Source organism: Pelodiscus sinensis, chromosome 21 (assembly GCF_052426305.1).
Source record: "Pelodiscus sinensis isolate ZL-2025 chromosome 21, ASM5242630v1, whole genome shotgun sequence".
NCBI classification, from domain to species: domain Eukaryota; kingdom Metazoa; phylum Chordata; order Testudines; family Trionychidae; genus Pelodiscus; species Pelodiscus sinensis.
Genome location: NC_143072.1, coordinates 24,752,384 through 24,777,285, shown reverse-complemented (window position 1 = coordinate 24,777,285; position 24,902 = coordinate 24,752,384). Strand labels below are relative to the sequence as shown.

The 24,902-nt window shown below is 47.1% G+C and overlaps 1 protein-coding gene across 2 annotated transcripts; it reads left to right on the top strand.

Annotated features, from left to right (window-relative positions):
- The first annotated feature begins 598 nt into the window (after positions 1-598).
- On the top strand, positions 599-22,411 carry P2RX5 (purinergic receptor P2X 5). Of its 2 annotated transcripts, XM_006138686.5 has the most exons (12): positions 612-1,122; positions 3,506-3,656; positions 6,882-6,953; positions 10,435-10,510; positions 12,341-12,437; positions 12,978-13,058; positions 14,791-14,929; positions 16,062-16,198; positions 16,908-17,001; positions 17,955-18,020; positions 19,415-19,497; positions 21,575-22,411. In XM_006138686.5, the coding sequence occupies exons 1-12, from the start codon at positions 986-988 to the stop codon at positions 21,681-21,683; spliced, it is 1,242 nt and encodes a 413-aa protein (XP_006138748.2). In that variant the 5' UTR covers positions 612-985; the 3' UTR covers positions 21,684-22,411. The 2 variants fall into 2 exon arrangements, with proteins under 2 accessions (XP_014436883.2, XP_006138748.2); XM_014581397.4 differs by lacking the exon at positions 17,955-18,020 and having other exon boundaries at positions 599-1,122.
- Positions 22,412-24,902: the final 2,491 nt, after the last annotated feature.

Below are 24,902 nucleotides of genomic sequence, written 5' to 3'. Positions count from 1 at the left end.
TATTCCGAAATAATGCTGCTGTGTAGACGTACCCTTAGGGTGTGTCTAGACTACAGGGTTTTGTCGACAAAAGTGGACTTTTGTTGTCAAAACTATACCTACGTCTACACTGCCGCTGAGTTCTGTCAACATAACATCGACAGAACGTGGCAGTTTTGTTGACAGCTGTAAACCTCATTCTACGAAGAATAACGCCTTTTGTCGACAAAGTTCTGTTGACAGAAGCAGTTACTGCATCTACACTGTCCTTTGCGTCTACACTGTCATGTTGACAAAGCGACTTGCTTTGTCGACAGAAATGGGTGTAGTCTACGTGCTCTTCGTCAACAGGAGCTTTGTCGACAGTATCTGTCGACAAAAGCCTGTAGCCTAGACATTCCGTTAGAGACTAACAAAAATATGGTTGAGCTTCTGTGGGCACAACCCACTTCCTTAGATGATGAAGGAATAACAGAAACTCAGTATTTTAAAACAGAAAAGGGAAGAGGGGATGAAGGTACCTGTCAATTGTAGGACTGGAGCTAATGAGACTAAGTGGGCTGGAAGTGCTCCATCCTTAGCTTTTGACGTAAAAATGAGGTGTTACATGCAGGGGAGACTGGCTTTATAATGTAACATCCAGTTAATGTCTTTGTTCCAGCCCAGGGAAACTGTCAAATTTGCAGATGAATGCCAATTCCCCGCGCGTGCTCTCTGTAACTGGCAGGTGACGTTTCTTTATGGAAGAATGGCTGCTTTAAAATCCATGACTGAATAGTGCCCAGGCCGGTTAAAATGTTCCTCATAAGCTTTATGTTGTTACTGCAATACTGGCTGCGAGGAAGGTGCCTCTGCTTGCTTGACAGCAGCTGAGTAGGAGGGTGGAGATTGGCAGTTTTTCTGCAGGGATTGGTGTGGTCAGGTTTCAATTCAGAGCACGTGTGAATAACCCATCCTGCTAGAGCTGCCTTTTCAGTCTGTCACTGATGCAGGGCGAGCAGGGAGAATGGGGCAGGTCGGCTGGAAGGGACTGTGCCTGTCCCTCTTCGATTATAAAACTGAAAAATATGTCATTGCGAAGAACAAGAAGGTGGGAATACTCTATCGAGTGGTGCAGCTCTCCATCCTGGCTTACCTGGTGGGGTAAGTGGGGTCTGGGTCTGATGGAGCTTGGTGGCGTGGCTGTAATGAGAGATGTGTATTTACAGGGAGGGCTCTGTAGTGCTTTATCTGCCTTAATATGAATGGTTGAATGTCCTACTGAACACAGGGTTGTGTGTAAAATAAGACCTGAATATCCAGAGTCTCTCAGGGGAAATATTTAGATACCTCCCACCACCCCCTTTACCAAGTAAGATTAGCATGAGGTTTGAAAATAGAGCGAATGGTTACTCTGGCCTGATGATGGATTATTTATGTCCTTATTTCAGTGTTCTGTAACTAGGGTCCCAAACCACTGTAGCTACCCTGTGTTAGACGCAGGAGTGTTTGTGGCTGTTACTGCTGACACTTGGGAAATGCCAGGTCAGGCAGCTCTATTAAATGCAGGTTTCTGGATGTGATGGTGGCTGAGAGCAAAACAGGACAGTACTGAATGGCACATTCCTTTGCCGGGATAGACTGCAGCGACAGGAATGTGGAGGGAGGTGGCACTTCTGTGGACTGCCTCACGTATATTTCAGAGCAGGAATGGTTGGCATGGCGACGGCTCCAGCACTGCTAAAAGAGGATCCGGCAACCTCCGGAGTGTCCTCATCTCTCATGGAACTCAGCTCTTCACTCCTCACGGGATCGGGCTCTGAGGGATGGGGCTCTGGGTCCCAGCTGGCTGATGCATTCTGTGTGATGCACATGCTGCTTCCCCTCCAGTGTCAGGGGCTTCCCAAAATGATCCAGGAAGCTATTCCTGAGTCTCCAACCAAAAATACCAGCATAGCTGTTTGTCCTTTGAGTGCCCCCGCTCCTTCCCCCAGCGGGGCTGAATAAATACCGCAGAGTCACTCTGCCGGTTGGGTCTATTTATAGAAAGGCGAACAGTTGCTGTCTGTGTACATTAGTTGGCAGAACGGGGATGGGAGACTAGCATGTGTTAGCTCTTAAAGGAGGAATACTGTCGGTCTGATACCCCTCCCCAGGGAAAAGAGGATACTCAAGTGCCTGCTGCCTGGGAAACACTGAAAACAGAATGGGCCGTTCCCTTTCATTGGTGTGCGTAGCCTCCTACATACCTGTAGTACCATGTACTTACATGTGATTGTGGTCGTGTTAACCCCTTTGCTGCCGCGACCAGGAGCCGTGAGCCATTGAACTAGACTCTGCTGCCTGAGACACCAGCTGGAAATTCCGTGGCGTGGGCAGCAGGATATAAATAGGAAGCAGCCAGATGCTGCCCGCAAGCCAGAGCCAGCGCCCGGGTTGCATCTTGCCCAGCCCTGCTACAGACTCTCAATGGGAAGAGCCATGTGGTGTCTGAATGCAGCAGGGCGACCGCTCCTGCTGGACAGGATGGCTGGAGTCTGGGCAACAAACCCTGCCCCGGGAAGGGATGTCAGCTCAGACATGCTGGTTCCGTTGTACTGATGTATAAAAGAGCCTGTCCCAGCTGGGAACACCCCCTGAGGATTTCTGTAAGCAATCCCTGCCCTCTTTCCTGGGCTGCATCACCCTAGCAGGGACCAGCTGCGGGGCTGGCAATCGGTGGCCTATTATAACATTTGTATTGTTTATCTGGCTCCTGGACGCAGGGCTCCGTGCGCTGCTCCTGCCTTGAGCACTGGCTCCACACTCCCATTGGCCAATTCCTAACCAATGGGAGTTGTGGGGTGGGGTCTGTACCCACAGGCGAGAGCAGTGTGCAGACCTGCTTGTGTGCCTCCACGTAGGAGCCAGACCTGCTGCTGGCCGCCTCCGGGGCATAGCATGGTCCACGGTGCCAGGAGAGGCAGGAAGCTGCCTCAGCACCCCCACTGCACCACCGACCGGGAGTCACTGCAAGTGAGCCTGTGCCAAACCATGAGCACCAACCCCCAACCCAGAGCCCCCTCCGGCATCCCAGACCTCTCATTCCCGCTCCCCCGCCTGCCCATCATATAATATGTTGGGTCACGAGCATCAACAATTTTCTTCAACCAGATGGTGAGAAAAGAAGTGTGAAAACCACCTGAGTTACACACTAGCTACTGGGTATGAGCTGAGCCGGGACCTTGCATGCGCAGCTCTGCCACAGAGTTAGCATGGTGCTGGGCAAGTCATGTCCCTTCACGCGTCCTTGTGTGATAACGATGCTCTGACCTGTTCTCAGGAGCTGGGAGATCAGCGGAGGGAACGTGCTGCAGAGTCTATTAGCCATCGTGTTTTGGGTGCCTTGGAAACGTTCGGCGGTTGAGTCCTTGGGGGATTTGCTGGACCAGTGGTTTGTTTCCAAAGGGCTTAACCTCAGCGCAAGCCCCTCTCTAGCTCCCTTGCCATGCGGGGCCATCCAGCTGGCCATGCGAGCTAATGCTGCTACCTGCTGTGTTGTTCACAGGTGGGTATTTATTGTCAAGAAAGGCTACCAGGACTCGGACACCTCCATCCAGAGCTCCGTCATCACCAAGCTGAAGGGCGTGGCTTTCACCAACACCTCCGAGCTGGGGGAGAGGTTGTGGGACGTCGCTGATTATGTCATCCCCCCACAGGTTTGCACCGTTGCCGACTTCCCTGTGCTTTGGGGGGGAGGTGGGATGGGAGATTCCTGCCTGGTTGCTATTGGCAAGACTGGGACAAAGTGGGCAGTCTCTGTAGCTCTGCTGATGCCCAGGAGTGGGCCGCAGGGTTGTCATAACCAAGACAGTCTCCTGGGATGGGGCGGTTTTGCTCACTGCATTTGTAGACGTAGAATGTGCGGGGTGAGCCAATGGAAGCATAGCAGTGCTTTGATTGGCTGCAGAGGGCGCACATGGTGCTCACAGGCAGTGCTGTGTGTATAACCAGCATGCACCGCGCTCCACGTGCCCTTGTTTTACCTGTGTGTCATTTTAGGACAAGGAGCAATGGGTTTAAACTGCAGCAAGGGAGGTTTAGGTTGGACATTAGGAAAAACTTCCTGTCAGGGTGGTTAAACGCTGGAATAAGTTGCCTAGGGAGCTTGTGGAATCTCCATCATTATAGATATTTAAGAGCAGGTTGGACAGACACCTGTCAGGGATGATCCAGCAGAACTGGCAACCCTGTGTGTGGGCAACAGTAAACAAAATGTCTCATGGGCCACGCATAGAACCGCAGTGGGTTGCAGTTTGCCCACCACTGCTCTGCCTGAACAGAGCAGGCATAAACAAATGCAGTGCCTATCGGAAGACTCTGGCGGAAGCCCAGAGGAGGAGGCAGAAGAATAAGATGATGGTGGTGCAGGGTATATGCTTAAATAAAGGATCCGGTTTAACCGTCCTGGCTCCCTGCTCCATTCAATTGAAGCGTCACATCTGCCCATTCCCTTACACAGCTGTACCTGTCTGGGAGCACGTACTGGATAGCTGCAGACAGGGCTGGGAGCTGCCCCGACTAGCACTTACAGACGGCCCTTTGCACGTCCTCTTTTGCTTTCACAGTTGGTTGCATGTGTACAAAAACGTGCAGGAAAAAAAGGAGGTGCAGGGCAGAACGTCTGGCCCTCCCCAGTCTTTGGCAGACTTCTCTGAGACAACTCATGGAGGTAATGAGGTACTGCAGAACATAAGAATGGCCATACTAGGTCAGACCAAAGGGCCATCCAGCCCAGTATCCTGTCTGCCGACAGTGGCCAATGCCAGGTGCCCCAGAGGGAGTGACCCAAACAGGTAATGATCAAGCGATTTCTCTCCTGCCATCCATCTCCACCCTCTGACAAACAGAGGCTAGGGACACCATTCTTTACTCATCCTGGCTAATAGCTGTTAATGGACTTAACCTCCATGAATTTATCTAGTTCTCTTTTAAACCCTGTTATAGTTCTAGCCTTCACAGCCTCCTCAGGCAAGGAGTTCCACAGATTGACTATGTGCTGTGTGAAAATGAACTTCCTTTTGTTTTAAACCTGCTGCCCATTAATTTCATTACAGAGGACAGTAAACCAAGAGCAATGTACGTGGCAGCTTGTAATGTGCAATAGGACTTGGTGTGATGAATGGTTGCAATGCCTCAAAACTCTGACCACCCTCACTGGTCTCCTGGACTTTCATGCCAGGTGTCGGGAATATGTGTCCATCTGCAAAAACCAAACAGGGACACTGATGATTATTTTCAACATGACTCGTGCACCATGATTTGTCACTGACCCCATCACTATGTGTCACCCTAGTGTAGTACCTCCTGGTGTACTGTGTTTTAAAAATATGTCCTCCCCTAACTCTAGAGATGGCACTTGACACTACAGACACATTGGCCCAGGAGTTTTTTTCCTCTGCAGTGGATCGGAGTGGGATGAACAGGGAAAAGTGGGTGTATCAGAAGCAAGAAAAAGATGCAGATCACTGTCATGGCTCATTCCCATGGCTGCTTATGCTTTGCTCTGACATTGAGCTGCCTCACTCGCTTCAGGGGAGGAAGTAAGTCATTTGCTCTGCAAAAAATCACAAAGCAAAAGACACTGTGGCTGATTCCTTTTTCGCAAATACTTCCGTGTTATGCAGTAGTGCCTCAAGCTGATGCAGCACCAGTTACTGGATTGATGCTGGGGAATACTTGGAAATTCCCACTGGCATAGAGCAATGTGGGTAGTGAAGCACTATGTGGACACACAACTATTTCTATCCCAATTTGATCAGTTGTCAGACAGCAGCTGCTCTTAGAACTTACACAGTAAGGGGCTGTGCTTCGAAAGGAGAGTGAACAGAGCTGGCAAATGCTGCTTCCAAGGTCTCTAGAGGATTTAGTTTCGGCTCTGGATTATGCTCCAAGGTTAATGCATTTCACTCAGACCCATTCCCAAATGCCTCAGGTACTGTGGGTTGCTGGCCCCAGGAATGCAGCAAAACAGGATGTGAATTTAGAACCAAATGTATTTTTAAAAGCCAGGTAATGGGCTACTAAATAAAGTGTCTTCCATTGGCTACCCCGGCAAACACAGTGCATCACAGAGCCCCTCCTTGGTGTGGTTATAGACCATCACTCTTGGCATGTTTAGTCAATGCCATTAATAATACAGAACCAGTAGGTGTGTGCCTGTACGTTGCTGCAGCAATTAAAATCTGTTCTGTACAGTTCTTATCCTGCTTTCCTCGCTGTAGTAGCTGAGCATTTTCCAGCAGTGTATTGAGCAATGTGACCAGCATCTGATGCCTGTAGTTTAGCCTTTTTGTTGTCATCCCTCGACAAGGAGCATTTTGTTTTGCTACTGATATTTTTTATGTGCATGTTGCTCTGAGTTTATACTGGAGAAGGCAGGTTGGAGAAGAGCAGATTGCAATTGGAGAAGAGGTGGTGAATAGTTGGGATGGTCCCTGATTCTGAGAAGGGTCATTCCACAGTCTGAGACCAGCCCCCAAAAAAGCACTGTCTTCTGCACAGGTGAGCTTTACCTGCGTGGGCAGACAGATCCTCTGGGCCTGAGAGGTGGAGTTGTTGACCATAGTCCTTAGTCTGAACCTTAAGGTTCCTTTACATGTGCTTATGGAGACAGGCTCTTGAGCATCTTGAAAATAAGAGCCAAGACCTTGACCATGACTTGATGCTCTGTAGGACGCTAGTGTAGGGAGTGGAGGAAAGTTGGCACAGTTGGATCAGCTCCTGAAGACGCTACCACCTGAGAAGTGCTCGATAAGAACTAGATTTCTTTTATTATAAAATAACACACCTGCTGGGATTGGGTCTTCTAGCACTAATGTTTTAGAGCAGATCCTATGAGCTAAAAAGCATTTATCAGTCATTCCCTCTTTTCTTTTTTCCAGGGTGAAAATGTTTTCTTCGTTATTACAAATCTGATTGTGACCCCAAACCAGAGGCAGGACGCGTGCCCTGAGGTAGGAAGAGCTGCCCCCCCCCCCACTTCCTTCACTCCCCGTCTCAAATAGGGATATGACCGACAAAGAGGAAAGTTGAGTACTTGGGAGGCTATAAGCGGAGGGTTCAGGGTTCTCCTAGAGTAACTCCACAAGGGAAGAGGTGGATTAACCTTGGGGAGAGGGGAGGGCAGAATCAGATGGCTTAATTTGCAGAGATGCTGAGCCCTTTGTATCCTCCCTTGACTCCAGTCAGAGGTGCCGGATCTCAGCACCACTGGAAAGCAGGCCATAACAGCATACGGTCCGTTAGAGAAAGGTAACCTTTGGCCAAAGGCGAGTGGTTGTAAGAGGAGATTAAATGGAGTCCAGGTGGAACCATCCTGGGTTCCATGTAGAGAAGACTCCTGCAGCGGCGTCCAAAGAAAGGACCGGTAGTCAGGGGTGATCTCAGAGCGCCTTCTCGTCGCTTGAAGTAGCCCGGCAGGCAGATTCATCTCTTTTAGTTCTTTGCCGTCATTTACAGTCTGGCTGGAATACTTACAAGAGTGTTCCCCTTTGTGAGGTCTTAGCTGTTTAGTCTTGGCACAAATACAAACTCTTTCAGACCTTTGGGACAGCCTTTCTCCTGTTTTCTGGACTCCCCAGCACCTCCTCCTGGGCAAAGTTCCCTCTAAGTTTTCCTATCCGTGGGTGGAATAAATTTTATGATGTGTGTGCAGATGTGCACCACCAGCAGAAACACATAATGCCAGCTGAGGGCACTCTGCTAATCAGCTGGACAGCAGCTGAATCTCTGTCCGGTGGCCGCCAAAGCACTCAGCTTACAAGGAGCACTGCACCTTGGCCCTGTGTGCTGATTCAGACAAGTCTCCTCTCTTTTGTTCGTGTGTCCGACAGACAGCCTCCTGGGGCTTGTGTGCGAATTTTCAGATCAGCTGCAGCCTCACACCAGCTTCTCCCAGCTTTGTAGTTCAGTCCTTTTCTCGCTGGGCAGGTAGGGCTGGTCTGCATGGCCACTTTACTGCACTGTAGCTTTCTCGCTCCGGAGTGTGACTAAAACACCCTCTTTCCCCTGAGTACAGCAAGTTACAGAGCTGTCAAGTGCTCGAGTAAATGGTTTCCTGCAGCACTGGGAGAGCTCTCTCCCAGCCCTCCTGCTGGGACCAGACTGCCACATTAAAGCACTGCCGCCGTGGCATTTTAAATTCAGAAGAGCAGACAAAGTCGTAGAGAGCAGCATGTGTCTGTGGTTATGAGGGAGGAGCCACAACATCTACTGCTCTCTTTCCCAGAGCTTGCCCTGGTTGGCTCGGCGAGAGGGGAGCCTGTCCCCGTCCTACACTACAAATGACAGTACTGTGGGCTTTCTGCAAACTATAACTATTCCCTGAGATCACTTCCTGTCTCTCAACACTTATCTGTCCCTTAAACACCTGTCGTAAGAGACTCCGTGGTGTCCCAGTTCATTCGTGTCCAAAGCTTGAACTGGCCAGGCTGCTGTCAGTCATAAGCACGTTGAAATGTTTTGCTCCATTATTTACCATCTCGCCAACGTCCTTATTAATGTCGCCCTAACCTGGGCCCATTTTTGTAGCAAACCCCTGCAGTGGTCAACCTGTCAGGCAGCTGGGAAAGCCAGTGTGTGCTGATAACAAGCTTTCAGGGCTGGGCTCCCTATCTGTCCAAAGAAGTTATCTGAAATTAAGCACTCCAAAGGCCTGCTAGGTAACCGGAGCTTAGCTGGGCAAGACAACACTGCCCTCAAGTGGCCAGGTGAGCGTCACATGCAGAGATGGCGGAGGAATAAGAATGTGTCCACTCAGATAGGCAAAACCCACTTCATCAGGTGAGCTGGAGAGGAATAACAGAACCCCAGGGACACAGTGTCTGATTTGCAGATGAATGTCAATTCCGCACTCTGTCTTTCATCTGCAAATGTGACACTGTTTCCCTGGGATGGAACAAAGACATTAACTGGATGTTGCATTATAAAGCCAGTCTCCTCTGCATGTAACACCTACATCAAAAGCTAAGTGTAGGACACTTCCAGCCCACTTAATTAGCCTCATTAGCTCTGGTCCTATAATTGACAGGTACCTTCTCTCCTTCTTTTTCTGTTATAAATTCTGGGTTTCTGCTTCCCTCTCCAGCTTATCTGATGAAGTGGGTTTTGCTTGCAAAAGCTCCTGATGCTCTAAGATGCCACAGAACTACTCATTGTTTTGAAAGTTACAGACTAATACGGCCACCCCTCAGAGACAATCAAATAGGATGTTTCTGCTTTATTTCAAGATGAGAGAACTTGTAGGTGAAAGCAAAGGTAGTGTGTTATCATCACTTTCATAATAGTTTTGTTTCCTCCTGCTTGGTTTTGGAGACCGGTGGGAGGGCATGCAATCTGTTTTTCTCTCATTGCTCTCCTCACAATTGTTCAAATGCTAGGGATTGGCCTGGTGTAAAAAGATAACATGACATGTAGACCCCATCACCGAGTGCATTACTGGTTTGTTATCGGAGGACAAGTGTGCACGCCCATTCGTTAAACTACACATTCCCTCCCCTCCAGGGGAATGCTATTTTATGTGGTTCCCATTGCATAAGGGATGCAATCAGTGGCTCTTTGTAAAGGTGACCTCATTATGGAAAAGCTTCAGGGGGGAGCCGAGTTAGGGTAAACTGGAAAAACCTAAAAAACAGCGAATAGTCTAGCAGCACCTTAAAGACTAAAAAACCATGTAGATGGTGTCATGAGCTTTCGTGGGCACAACCCACTTCTTCAGATGACCGGAGTATTAAAGGTCCAGTTGCAAAATAAATAGGAGATGGGGGAGGGAGAGAAGGAAGGGAAAAAGGGGGAAAAAATGTCAATTAGAGTGTTCATGTAACAGGAAGCTGATAGAGAAGGTGCAAATTGTTCTGAAGTTCCCATTGTTTGCTTTTTAAGTCTTTAGGATAAACAATAGGTACCTAAGAACAATTTGCACCTTCTTTATCAGTTTCATGTAACATGAACACTCTAATTGACTTTTTCTCCCCCTTTTTCCCTTCCTTCTCTCACCACCCCCTCCCACATCCCCTATTTATTTTGGACTCATTATTGAAATCACCCTTGCAATCCTTGAAATCATTCTTTCTCCCAAATGCCGGTCCAGAGAAAGGATGGGATTTCCTCAAGCACCTAACTGACTTGGGAGCACAAGGAATTCAAGTTTCTAAATCACTTAGCTGCTTTTGAAAGCCTGCCACAATTCCTGTGAGGAGGAGGAGGATGGAAAACCATAATATTTTACTCCCCTATAAAAACACTTGCTCATCCCGCCAGAGTGGATGAGAATTTAGGAAGGCTGAGATGTGCCCCTTTTCCTCAGGTCCTCGGAATACACGTCTAAGAGCTTTTGGGGAGGAGGGCACGTGAAGCTCTCTGTGGAGGAGCATTCCAGCGGAAGCACATGATGCTTTCTATCACATGCCTTACTTGCTGCAATCGTCTGCTTTGCAGAGTACTGGCATTCCAGACGCACAGTGCATCAAGAACAGGGACTGCCCTGCGGGGGAAGCTGTGATAGCTGGCAATGGTAAGAGATGAGCTCCTCCCCCACCCGCACGCCTTCTTGTGCAGTTAGCTTTCCTTTGGAGGAAGACGATTCTCCGCTTTAGAAGGCTATTGGAAAAGGAGGGAGAGATGTATGGGAGTCCCTGACTCAGAATAACAGGTGTTGCAGGTCAGGCTGGCTGGGTCACGGCAGAGCTTTATGGGGTGTCTCGGTGAGAAATGGGATGTAGGTCCGGATTCAGGTGTCTTGGGAAAGTGGCCGTGGGCGGACCCAGGACTAGAATAGCTGGGCGTCCTGCAGGAGGGAGCTGTATCAGGAGAGCTGTGGGGAAATCAGGAGCACATGGCCCTAACCAGTGTCCTTAGTCTTCTCTTTTCATGAGCACAAAGCTGAGGTAAATGACGTTAATACTGTATTTTCACCATTGCTTGACTTGCATCCTGTCCTGGGACACACATTGGTAGCAGCAGCTGGACAGGGTCTGCTGCCTACAGCACCTAGCCTGGGCCTAGCAGGTTTCCCTGTGGTTGGCATTAAATATATGGCAGAATTCCCAAGGATCTCCCTGGCACAGAGATTTTACCGCATGTTCTTGACTGTGAATGCAGCAGGTGGGAGTCTGGTTCTAGAGGAGCTGCCCAACGCATGAATATCTCTGTGAAGAGCTCCGAGTCCTGGGGCCCCTTAAAGACTCTGATTTACTAGTGCATAAGCTTTGGGGGGTATAACCCATTTTGTCAGATGCACTGGAATGGAAATCCCAGAGGCTGGGAATTTGTAATTTCCACTCCAATGCACCTCGAAGTGGGTCTTTGCCCACGACAGCTCACGCTCAGATAAATCCATTAGGGCTTTACAGGGCCCGGGGATTCCTCATTGCTTTTGCAGATACCGACTAGCGCGGCAACTCCCTGGGTAGGGCGCTGTGGAGGAGAGGTGTGCCGGAGTAGTGGCATGGCCTGCGTTTCGGGAGACTGACCTGCCCAGGCTGCAGAACTCTTTACCTGTGCACAGCCAGGGAGGGGCAAAGGAGAACACAAGGCAAATATGTATTTACAGCACATGTTATCAGGACACTCCTTTCTAACAGGAGATGGGATGTGCCCATTGCTTTCACTGGGCAAGAGCCTTGGGCACTCCAGAACAGCTGGGTCTAGGGCTTTAGGTCTGGGCAGTATCCCCAGGCATGGTCCTTTCTGGGGAGAGGGAGGCTGGTGTGTCACTACCCAAACATACCTATCCTTGTATGTTTTGTTAGCCCGAAGCCATAGATGTTACTTCCTGCCCTCCTGGAGTGCTGCCACGCCTGGCTGATGATTCCCAGCAGCCTGGCTCTTACATCCAAAATGACCTGGGTCACCTGGCTTTCCTGAAGTGAATCAGCTGTACCAGGCAGCCCAGCCTGAGCCGGGCAGCAGTGCCCCTCAGCAGTCCTGAGACTGACGTCAGCAAATAACGATGGAGACCCTGAGGCTATCTATTTGATCTGTTTATCTATTAACAACCCCCCTCTCTGTGGTGCTGTGCACAGAGTGCTGGGAGAGCTCTTTCCCAGCGCTTGTGCTGCTGTGACCATGCCTTCAGCGTAAAGTGCTGCTGCTGCACTTTAAACTTTTAAGTGTAGACACGCCCTGAGCTCACTGACTTGTTTACAGTCCTTTTGAAGTCGGAGCTCTGCTGAGCCAGATGGCTTACAGTCACCCTGCCCGCATACCCCGAGTCTGCTCAGAAAACAACAGAGCCGGGAGGGTTTAGGATTCCAGTGAACTCATTTAATCAGTTCTAGTGGGCCAGGGAAAAGGGAGGTGCCAGCTTTGAGTGACCTTTTCCATGACCTTGTTTTCACCACAGGGGTCAAGACCGGCCGCTGTTTGAAAGCCAGGAGCAACATCAATGGGACATGTGAAATATTAGCCTGGTGTCCAGTGGAGAAAAAATTCAAGCCCAAGTATGTTCCTCTTCTTGCGCTGTTACTGAGCATGAGTTGCCTGGTTTTGTCTTATTTTGAAGCACAACTCTGTTTGCTAAGAAGCAAATGAGGATAAGTCACTGGGCTGTATTTGGAGAGATTCCCGTTGGCCTGAATGCACGAGATTAGAAAACATCTGCGACGTTTAACATGTGCCATCGCAGCTGGAAATTTGGCATGGAGGATGCTGTGGGGCCTGTGTCTTGCTCCTTCTAAAGATAGTGCACGTGCTTCTTGCAGGGCAACTTCCCACTCTTGCTGTTCCCTGACTCCCTCTAACACTGCCCTTTCCTTAAACAACTCGTTGACAAAACAGGACAACCGAAGGGGGCTGGCCAAAGGGGAAGAGTGTGGAACAGAACTGTTTCTCAATAGGGGCGTCAGCCCTTTCTCTGTCTCCAGAAGTGGTTTGCAGGATTGGACTCTAAGTCTGCTTACTACATGTCTGTTAATTGTCCACATAACGGGCAGAAGAACAATGAGTATAAGCCCAAGTGAACTTTGACCCCTCTCTTTCAGGAAACCGCTTTTAGCGAGTGCAGAAAACTTCACAGTTTACATCAAAAACTCGATCCGCTTCCCTAAGTTTAAATTCTCCAAGTAAGTATGTTCCTGTCTCACTTACTTTCTCTCGCAGCATTTTTCTCTTGTCAATAATCCAAATAGCTCCTGAGTTCTCCCGTCCGTTGGTAACCAGAGGAGAGTACTTGGCTCCTGCTTATGTAGGAGCAGGGAAGGCAATGAAGGATTTCAGCTTAGGGGGAAGATTTTCAGACTGGTGAAAGCTTCCCACGTAGTCTTTGACAGCTGTCTCGTCTGGCTATATGTATCCTAGTTGTCACAGCATTCACCAATGGGATCAATACGACCCTTTATTTCCATCATAGGGTTTGTATTAATCGAAGGATATGTCTTCACTGCAGTTTTTCCAGAAAAACTACACTTACGTCCACACTGCAATTGTGTTCTTTCGACAGAAAGTCGAAAGAATGTAGGAGTTTTTCTGACAGCAGTGAACTTCTTTCTACGAGGAAGAAGCCTTTTTCCGAAAGAGCTCTTTCAGAAACAGGTGTGTGTGGACGGGGAAGAGGGTTTTTTTTCGAAAGAAGAGGCCTCCAGGAAAAAGCACAAGTGCCCTGGTAACCACTCCGTCCATAGTAATCACAACTGAAATGCAAGATAGTGTCCACGTTGATTGGCTGCTGTCTTTCGAAAAAGCAGATCGCTTTTTCGATGCGCTTTTGTTTGTGGATGCTCTCTTTCTAAAGACGTTTTTCCAGAAGATTTCTTTTGGAAAAGCTTCTTCTGAAAGAAGCCTGCAGTCCAGATGTAGCCTAACTGAATAACAAGCCCATGTATATGGAATAGTCCCCTCCCACCCTAGAGTAGAACTGGGCTGGCAGCCTTCCTCATAGGCACTGGAGATATACCTATGGCTACATCTAAACTACACCCCTCTGTCGGCAGAGGGATGTAAATTAGACGTATCGAAAGTGAAATGAAGCCGGGATTTAAATATCCTGCGCTTCATTTTCATAATGGTGGCCGCCGCTTTTTTTTGAAATGGGGCTTTTCAAAAAAAAATGGCAGTTTAGATGGGGCATTTTCAACAGAAATGCCCCATTTCGAAAGATCCTGTACTCCTGAAAGAAGGAGTACAGGATCTTTTGAAACGGGGCATTTCTGTCGAAAATGCCCCGTCTAAACTGCTGGGTTTTTCCGAAAAGCCCCGTTTCAAAAAAAAGCGGCGGCCACCATTATGAAAATGAAGCACAGGATATTTAAATCCCGGCTTCATTTGCACTTTCGATACGTCTAATTTCTATCCCTTTGCCGACACAGGGGTGTAGTTTAGACACACCCTATCACATAGAACTGGAAGAGACCTTGAGAGGTCATTGAGTACAGTCCCCTGCCCTCTCGGCAGGTCCAAGCCCTGGGGGGGGGGGACACTGCTTAAAAACTGAAGGACCACACCAGATATGGCTCCGAAAGTCACTGCCTTAAAGGAAGGTTGGAGCTTTCTTTAGCGCCTGGTCTTGCTGTCAGGTCTGCATGGGTACAAGTCTGCCTGTGTGGATGTATTTGCTGGCTCGGGGCTTGTTTGCACTGAAGCACAGTGGGATGATGTAGTCGTTGGGGGTGGCTGCAGAGATGTCACAAGATAGTAGGGTTAATAGCAAGGATGCCCCTTTCTGTCCTATTGGATTATTATGAGGGGTGTCAAAAAGAAGACTCATCTCTATGGCCTTGGAAGATAATCTGCCTCCTGCTGTTCTGCAGGGTAGGCACAGAGAAAGGTCGGACTGGTTCTGTCGTTTCCTACCTACAGGACTAATGTGCTAAACACTGATGATGACTCCTACCTGAAAACCTGCCGCTACAGTGCGCAGCACCTGTACTGCCCCATTTTCCACCTGGGCAAACTCGTGAGCTGGGCTGGGAGCGATTTTCAGAAAATGGCCACTGAGGTATGACCATTCCTCGTTCTCTCACACACCTCTCCAGCTAAACAAACGCCTTCTCTCTGGAAAAGCTGATAATCCTTCCAGTGGCCAAAACCTGTCCCCTCCATGAGGACTTCTCAGTTCCAGAACTATGGCAGGTCGCTGAACTTTAGAATCACATTGTCTCTTGCCTATACTAAATCCCATGGACTGGAGAATTTCCACTTGCCCAGTTGTGCATTATTGTAGAGTACATTGTCCGTGTCTGGCAGAGCAGCTTGTCTTCTTACAGTAGGGCTGCGTTTGAATTGCTCACAAGATGTTGTTTTGAAAAATCTGTTGAAATTACAGTTTTGGATCTATGTAAAGAACTCCCAGATCTTGTGTGTTAAATTGTCACCCCCCCTGCCACAACGAGCTTTAACAGTGTCCCATGGCGGACAAGACGGGTGAGGTCCTATCCCTTATTGTACCAACTCCAGTTGGTGAAAGGGACAAGTTTTTGAGTTACACAGAGCTCTTACTTAGATCCCCTGAAGGACTACATTTAACTAAACTCCCTAAAGCCAAAGGTAGGTTTCATGAATATACCATCTGTGGAATCCTTTCAAGTCCAAAGAAACAGTGAATATTTTACAGCTAGTGTGCAGGGTGACATTCACCCCTGTGCAGAGGAAACAGTCCAAGACCTAAGTCCTTATCAAGTCCCACACAATGAGGGTTTTGTAATGCACAGATCTCATGCTGATCCTCTGCCGAGGGCTGAATTTTATCTTAGTGTACGAATGTCCTCTTTGCTAAAGTAAACATGTCAGCTGACAGGAACTTAATGAACATTCTGGGCATGAAAATCCTCATTACAACAGAGAGTACAGATGGGTCCTTCTAGGTGGGGTTGGAGTTGGTGTCAAGGTACTCTGAGAAAGGTCTCCAGATGCCCCGCATGGGAAGAGCCAGGATAACTGTAGAAAAATACAATTATCTCAATTGCCTAAATGTGGTTTATCCTGATCTGAGTATGTGTTCAGGACGGGGAAGGCCACTTCTCACCTTTCGTCTCCCTCGAGGGACATTCGGTGGAGGAGCTGATGTGATTTTTAAAATGAACAAGCCAAGCTACAAAAAAGCACTGAAAACATGTCTCTCTTTCGTTAAGGGTGGTGTGATAGGAATTCAGATTGAATGGGACTGTGATCTTGATAAACCTCCTTCTGAATGCAACCCTCACTATTCTTTTAGCCGTCTGGATAACAAGTTTGCAGAAAAATCCATCTCCTCTGGATACAACTTCAGGTAATCCAAGGCGGTGATGGGACTGAGAACCACTGTATCAGCTCCTAGGTTAAATCAGATTCTGTTTCAGCTGAGCCTATGACTTTTAACAATTTCTCCAAGTTTTACTTACTTAAATTTTCTCTTTCTCTCTCCCTCCCTCTGCGAAGCTAGTACCTTCCATGCACTGCAGATACTGAACTCTTGATGTATTTGCAGCGATTCCTAATCTAGAATAACAGAGTTCTTCTGTGAGTTCTGCTTGAGTCTTTCCTATTCTGCATTAAGCACTGCTTCTGAATCACCCCTTCCCCCCACAGTCAGCCAGCCACTTAGTGTGATCCCCGGGTTCCGGTCATGAAGTTGAACAGGTGCAGGGTTTTTACCCTCCATTCTCCCACTGTAATGGTAAGGAGATGTACGCTGAGGCCATTACAATGATTTCAGTGGGCTTAGGTCTACCCAGTAAGAAAGGTTTTCCCATCACTGTGGCTAAGGCTAGAAATGAAACATGATGTCAAGAACTAGCTGACCTAGAACCTATCTGCCTTCTCCTTTGAGACCTCAAGTTTAGGACAAGGTCATGCTTGTTAAAGCAAATGTGCTCCTGAATTTTAAAAGGGAAATATACCTGGGTTTGAACAGAGAGGGTGAACTCAAATATGGTCTTACTTGAGGGAGGCAGGTGTCTAGATTGAAAATCAATGTTCTTGCATTCTCTGCTTTCTAGATTTGCCAAATATTACAAGGATGCTGCAGGAGTCGAGTACAGAACACTGATAAAAGCCTATGGGATACGCTTTGATGTCATGGTGAATGGCAAGGTGAGCAGCCTATGCCAGGGTATTTCTGGTCCTGGAAGAAATAAGGGTGGAGTCAGACTTTTGTTGTTGGGTAACACCAAAGTGCAGCAGGGCAGTGCTAGGGCAAAACCACCCCTTTATTTGTGGTGGGGAGGGCATCTTGGCAGGCCTTGTTTCAGAGTTAATGCACAATGGGAAGAAAACAGCCAGGAGAGCAGCTGACGCTGAAGGGAAGCACAGGGTGACTCAAAGTGAGATTAATAGATTAGTCAGTATCTGCTCTATACTTCTGATGCTCATTGAGGACAATGGTTTGTGTGATGTCCAGCAGTGCAAGGTCTATGGAAGATACTGTTTTCCTGTCAGTATCCAGGGTAGTCTGAGGAGTAGAGCTGGAGAAAGAGGATCAGCATTTGGGAGTGACCTAGTCTGTTGTGACACCAGAGGTTCAGGGAGGCAAGCAGGGCCATGCTGCTTATCAGACAGATTGGAATGTAGCGCTACAGGTTGAACCTCTCTGGTCCAGCAACATCCATGGTCCAGCATGATTTTAGTGAACCACATGTCCACTTATCATGGGTGTGGCCAAGTTTCCTGCAGGCCCATAAAGTTTGTTTACAGCCACCAGTCCTGGTTCTCAGTGCTCTGTGCTGTTGTTTAGCTCTAATTTACCCCTTAATGACTTTTAAGTTTCCAGTAAGCAGTGGAAGTGTTGGTAATGATGCTAGACAATATTGACCTCCTGTGGTTCAGCAAATTCTCTGGTTTGGCACTGGTCAGGTCCCTAGGGTGTCGGACTAGAGAGGTTCAGTCTGTAGTCTCAGCATGCTCAGGAACTCTACCGGCTGGCTTTCATCATGTACTGCTAATGAAACACAAACATAAAGCCAGATTTAGCCCAAATGTAACTCCGGCCATCAGTTCAGCTTGTGGTAACTGCTCAGCTAGCACTAAGTGGTTTATTTTTCTTTCAGGCAGGTAAATTTAACATCATTCCAACAATAATCAACGTGGGCTCGGGACTCGCGCTTATGGGTGCAGTAAGTAAATATATCATCCTATGGATGGATGGCAGACAAGCATCAGAACCTGAGCCATGTCCAAATCCCATGGTTGAGATGTTATCAAGATAAACAGTTTGCCTGAAAAAGCCTTAAATTCTTTGGAAAGGCTGATTGGTTGGGTTCATGCCTTTAAAAGGGAGGCACCAGATGATTTACTCTGCTATGTGCACCCTGGCATGGGAGAATAGACACTATATAATGAGCACAGTATACATGCTTAGACAGCAAACTGACCCAAAGCCTGCTTTTTCTCCTTTAATCAGTGTCCACTGCAAATTAGACCTACTATTGCACTTGAGAGACACACAAGGAAGCAGCTGGGATATGCTGATCTTTCTTAGCTCAGATACCACGGCGATGACTCTGGTGTGAAAGTCTAGATAAGATGAATCCCATTATCCCTGAATTATCATTATAAAGTTTATAAACCATCATAAATCTAAGAAAAATACACCAAGTCACAATTCACCTCTTGTTTGTCCCATTGTATGAAATCAGTTCAGGCAAAATTCTCCACCTGTGGGAAATTGACGTCTTGCTGTGTTAATGAATAAAAGTTCAATAAGATCACACTACAAGCCTGCTCCATGTGTAGCAAATGAGGATATTGATGATTGTGAATTTGGTGTGGTCTCCATACCGACATATACCAGTCTTAAAGCTGGCTGCATTTCTTGGTAGTGAAGTCACCAGTTACTTTGAAGTGAACGGATATGGATGACTCAGAGAAAGCAGGGTGCAGCGGTTAGGGTGCTAGTATGGGGTTTAGAAGACATGGTTTAAATTCCTGGTTTAGCTGCAGTCTTCATGTGGAACCTTAGGGAAGTCATGTAATTTCTCTATGCCTCAGTTCCCCATCTGTACAATGGGACTAAATAATACCACTGCCTTGCCTCACAGGGGTTTTGCGATGTGCTTAGATGCCCTGGAGCTATCTAAGTTATATCTAGTAGCCCAGGGTATTCTGACCCCGTAAAGTGGAAATAATTGCTTTGCTAAAACCTTTCATATGCAGGATTGGGACTGAAGATCTGATTATTTGAATAGCTCTAGTGCCCCAGTGTGCTGGGTGCTGTGTGTAGGTAAAACAAAGATAGTCCCTGCCTCAAAGAGCTTATGGTGTAGGAGAGCACGTCAATGCAATACCCAAATGAGAGCCCAAAGTGACAGTTGGAGGCTCATAATTACCATAATAAGCAATGGCCATAAGATACTGGCTGCGAGTACCTTTTGTAGGCATCACAGATCAGGTGAGTTTTAAGAAGAGCAGCAGGAAGATAATATAGCAGTTGTGGGAATTTTTACAGGTAGTTTATGCTTTGGCTTTCCGCTGCTTATTACAGTAACATGCTGCCTCCAATCTTTTGCAGGGGGCTTTTTTCTGTGATGTGGTGCTACTGTATTTGATGAAAAAGAGCAACTTCTATCGAGGGAAAAAATATGAGGAAGCGATGTAAGTGAAAACCTTGTTGCATTCCTGTGTGAAGTTTTATAGTGTGCAGTGATTAAATGGACAGACATACAGAAACGTGGGACATGTTAACGGCAGAGGGAGGCCATTTGATTCCAGGAAATTACATGCCAGCAGATGGGTATAGCCAGCCTGCTCCTTCCATAGGTCCTGGCTGGAGTCAGGGAACTGGGAAAGCTGCTGTGTCATTGTTCAGGCTGCAAATGGCCTCCTGGCTCTCCATCCCTAATGAGGCCAAATGGAATCAATGGCAACTACTAAAAGCACTGAATGGCCTTTCACTCATATAGAGGGAAATCAGAACTCCAGCCCGGGAGCTGCTGCGTTAAAAGGTGGCTTCAAGGCCAAGCGGGGGTAGACTAGGCAGAGATGCAAAAGGGGCCATGTCCTGCTCTTAGTTTCAACAGACTTAGACCTTGTAGATCCATTTTCTGTGCCACTGGAGTTCAGCCAGCTGAGAATGGCAGTGAGTTACTCTGCTGCATCAGCATCTATCTGATGCAGAACTCAAGTCCAGAACCCCTGTAATAGAACATGGTCCAGGCTCTGCTGCTTTGAACCCTTAAGTCTGAGTGCCACGTTTACATTTGTTTTTCATAAATGGCTCAGTAGCATCCGATTTCCTTTCGATATGTGTACAATCTCCCTGAATTCACAGGGAGTTTACAGATCTACAGCAGTAGAACAACTGACCCCTCTGTTTCAGTCACAACGTTGCCAGCAAATTGTGTGAGAGATTTTTTTTTTCTGAAAAAAACTTGACAACATAAATCCAGTGTTCGTTTTCATGGAATATATAAGGCTATTTGTGCCTGTGGATATGTGCAGAGCTCCCACTAGAGCGACAGCAAGGCATCTTAAAGCTATTTGCTGGCATTTATGCAAAAAATCTATGACTCAACGTAGCTTCTCTGATGTACAAATGGACCTTTAAAAACAATCCACTTGAACAACAAAAGTTTGTAATGAACACTTAGTCAAAATAGACTACTTCTGAAAATGGCCAAGCTCTGTAAGCCAGGGAGAAATCTCCAGAAGCAGTAAGTTAAACATTTTGGCTGTGTCTAGACTGGTAAGTTTTTCCGCAAAATCATCTGATTTTGCGGAAAAACTTGCCAGCTGTCTACACTGGCCGCTTGAATTTCCGGAAAAGCACTGACAATCTCCTGTAAAATCATCAGTGCTTTTCCGGAAATACCCTGCTGCTCCCGTTCGGGCAAAAGTCTTTTTCCAAAAGACTTTTGCGCAAAAGGGCCAGTGTAGACAGCATAGTACTGTTTTCTGCAAAAAAGCACCGATCGCAAAAATGGCGATTAGGGCTTTTTGCGGAAAACCGCGTTTAGATTGGCCACGGACGCTTTTCCGCAAAAAGTGCTTTTGCGGAAAAGCATCCTGCCAATCTAGACGCGATTTTTCTGAAAATGCTTTTAACGGAAAACTTTTCCGTTAAAAGCATTTTTGGAAAATCATGCCAGTGTAGACGTAGCCTCTTTGACTCTGTCTCCTGGAAATGCTGAAGGTCCCACTAAGGGTGTGTCTAGACTACATGCCTCCTTCGACGGAGGCATGTAGATTAGCCAGATCGGAAGAGGGAAATGAAGCCGCGATTAAAATAATCGCGGCTTCATTTAAATTTAAATGGCTGCCCCGATCTGCCGATCAGCTGTTTGTCGGCAGATCGGGGGAGTCTGGACGCGATGCCCCGACAAAGAAGCCTTTCTTCATCGACACAGGTAAGCCTCGTGAAACCAGGTTTACCTGTGTCGATGAAGAAAGGCTTCTTTCTCGGGGCATCGCGTCCAGACTCCCCCGATCTGCCGACAAACAGCTGATCGGCAGATCGGGGCAGCCATTTAAATTTAAATGAAGCCGCGATTATTTTAATCGCGGCTTCATTTCCCTCTTCCGATCTGGCTAATCTACATGCCTCCGTCGAAGGAGGCATGTAGTCTAGACACACCCTAAGTCTCCTCTTATGCATCACAGCAGGGTAAAAACACTCCAGGTAATGCTGGTACTGCTAACCTTTCAAGGCCATTCTTGCCTTTTGTTCCCACAGGTCCAGTTCAAGGAGAGCTTTACCAGGTGGAACAGTGAACGGGAACCAGAACTCAGAATCGCTGGCTACATTTGAGCAGATGAGACAACCACAGACAGTTGAGACCTAAGAGTCTGTCAATTGGAAAACACTTTCCAACAAGACTATGGTGGTAAAACACAGCAACCAAACTTTGAGGTGGAGACACCTATGGGCAGGTCTGTTGCACCATCTGGATGCCCAGAGAAGAGGTCACTTCTGGCTCTTCTGTTGAAGAGATAAATATCACATCTTCTCTCTTAAGACATTCTTCCCTATCTTGAGCTGGTGACATCTGTGCTATTGCTACGGAACATTTGTTTCACAAAGAAAAATGTAGAGGAAACCAGGCAATGTTGTTATATACACACATACACACACACACACACACACAGATAACCAGCATTATTCTGTGGCATTGCATTGCTTCTGTTAGTGAAAAGTCAGTGACATCACATGGACATGGCATTTGACAGGAGAGTCGAGGTTGGGAAAACAGATTCATTTTCTGCTCAGCAGCACCAGTTCCCAAGTCCTGCTTGATCTACCTACAAGAGAAGAAAGAAATTACTTTGTCTGCTGTCGTCGTAAGATAAATGAGATCCGGCATTCTGTTCAGTTTGTCTGTAGTTCAAGTAACATCATACCAAGGGCAAAGTGACTCACAAGGTGTTCTCACTGGAAGAGTGAGACTATATAGACCATAATATCCTCTTATCCCCAGAGGAGCACTTTACCAACCCCACTCCAAAACCAACAAGGCTCAGCGATAGTTACAATTCAAGGAGAAAATACATACAGAACTTTTGTTAAATGGAGTGTTTTGACAATGGATGAGGTTTGTCTCCGAGTACTTGGTCCAGGTTACTTCTCATTATGGGGTACAAGAAGGCATAGTGTGGCACAGGTTAGGAGGATATTTTGAAACAGGCTGCGTGATGCTTCTTGCTTTGTTCATTCTGTGTGGGGCACCTGGGTTGAACCACTGTCAGAAGACAGGATACTGGGCTAGATGGGGCTTTTGCCTGACACAGTATGGCCATTCTTATCCATGAACCGTAGGAAAAGCACAGCAACAGTAAAAGGGAGTTTCTGAGAAAAACAGAGGAAACCAACTGCTAAACAAAGGGAGACTTGGTTATTCAATTTCCATTCACTGTTGCTCATTTCCAACTTCGGGCAAAAAGAGGCTAGGGACACTGTCCCTGTCCATCCTGGCTAATAGCCATTGGTGGACCTATCCACCAAGTGGTGGACAGTTACTGTTACTGGGTCAGGCAGGCTCTAGTAAGACACATCTACTATATCTGCTCTTTCGTTATTCACAGCTTGAAATATGGGTGTGGGAGAGAAATAGCACCACTTGAACTTCAGTTTCCAAGTCACTCTGGGTCTCCCAACCACTAAAAGTTACAGGATTTATTTAAAAATTAGAAATCTTATACTTTGGATATTGGAAAAAAAGGGCCTTTGTTTCTGACTCATAAAACTCTAGGGCCTAAATTCAGATGGCAATATAACTTCCCAAAACTTCCTTGAGATTACTTTGACTCACTAGCCTGAATGAGAATGGTAGGTGCTTTCAAATATGACAGTTCTAGGTCAGACTTTTCACCCAGTTAAAAAACAAAAAACTGGTGAGTGACTTGTTTAGGTGAAACCTGCCAGCCTTAGCTTAATGCAAACAGGGCAGTGTAAACGTAACTAAGTCAATATCCCTTGGTCTTAACTACCTATGCTTAAATTTTTGAATCTGAAACAAATAGAGTAAAATGCTATATCTTCTCATACCAAGGTATGATTCATCACAAAAACAAAGCTAGGCTTGTTCTGTAGTCTGTTTTAACTTGCCAAATCAATGCTACCTTATTAGAAAGGACCTAAGCCACTTCCTGAGTTTGAAAGGCTTATGTCACTCCTCACAAAACTTGATTCTCATCTTGTATTTATTTAAGAGTACAGACAATGTTCATAACTACCGGATTCTGAGTTTTTCATTTTTCAGAGTCTGATATTTTTCTTGGAGTTAATATATAGCAACGGAATTTGTCTATTTTAGGACAATGTTATGTCTTTTGTAAGTTGTATTATTTTAGATAATGGTGATTAACCACACACATGCCATTTCCTCTTTTTAAGTACAGGCAGTCCCCGAGTTACACGGATCCGATTTATGTAAGCCCCCCAGCAGACCAGGGAGACGCTGAGCAAAGCCGCGGAGCACGCAGGCAGCGGGAAAGCCCAGACGCGCCGCGGCTGTCTTTGCTCCCCGTCTCCCTGGTCTGCTGTCTCCAGCAGACCAGGGAGACACGGAGCAAAGCCGCGGAGGACCCGGGCGGCGGGACCGTGGTATGTCTCGGTCTGCCGCCCACATCTTGGTCTGCTGGGGGGGGGGCGCGCAGCTAGTGCCCCCCCCTCTCCCAGCAGACCAGGCTTTTCTCCGGACTCCTGTGGTAGAGCAGCTGGGGCACTGCCGGTTGGTTCTGCAGCGCTGCTCTGGGCGCTACTGGACCAACCCAGCAGCACCCCAGCTGCTCTGCCCCAGGCGTCTCCAAGTCAGCAGCTGCTGAAACTGATCAGCGGCTGATTCCACGAAGCCCGGGGCAGAGCAACTCTGCCTCGGGCTTGCTGTAGTCAGCCGCTGGTCAGTTTCAGCAGCGGCTGAATCTGGATGCCAGTTCCAACTTACATACAGATTCAACTTAAGAACAAACCTACAGTCCCTATCTTGTACGTAACCCGGGGACTGACTGTAATGCATTTTGTTTTAAAAATACACAGCTTTTGAACAATACACGTCTCTTAATAAGATGCCCATCTAAGCATAACTAAAGTGCTCACGTTTAAAAGATGCATGACTCAATACTGAAAAACAGTTCTGACAGAAATAACTAGACCATGTTATTTTGCAGGTGACCAAATGTAAATTCATTGTAAAGATATAGCATGGCAGACTATAGTATTGTCAGTCTCCCTCTTTCCTATAGAACTAGTTTGTTTCACTATTAAATGAAGTTTAAAAATGGATAGAATACTTAAAAAAAAAGGCATTTTAAAGCATAAGTGAGAATGTTTTACAGTGAATGTTCCATGCCACTGGTTAGTAATTTATGCTTCAGAATAGGTGAACTGTAAAAATGCTATTATCTGACTTTCTCTTTGTATGGAAAAAACTGCTATATATAGAAAGTATGCTTTAGAGCCCTGTCACCATACAAGCGTAGAGACGATATACCCACTTAAAAAAAAACTGGTGAGGGACTGTAAGGTCCATCCTGTAGCTGATAGCTGCAGTTTACAGCTTAGTCTG

Excerpts from the sequence above, each read along its gene's own strand:
- P2RX5 (XM_006138686.5), top strand. The coding sequence starts at position 986 with ATGGGGCAGGTCGGCTGGAAGGGACTGTGCCTGTCCCTCTTCGATTAT. Across the intron at positions 12,438-12,977 it reads GAGAAAAAATTCAAGCCCAA|GAAACCGCTTTTAGCGAGTG; the intron begins GTATGTTCCTCT and ends CCTCTCTTTCAG. Across the intron at positions 17,002-17,954 it reads ATGTCATGGTGAATGGCAAG|GCAGGTAAATTTAACATCAT; the intron begins GTGAGCAGCCTA and ends TTTTTCTTTCAG.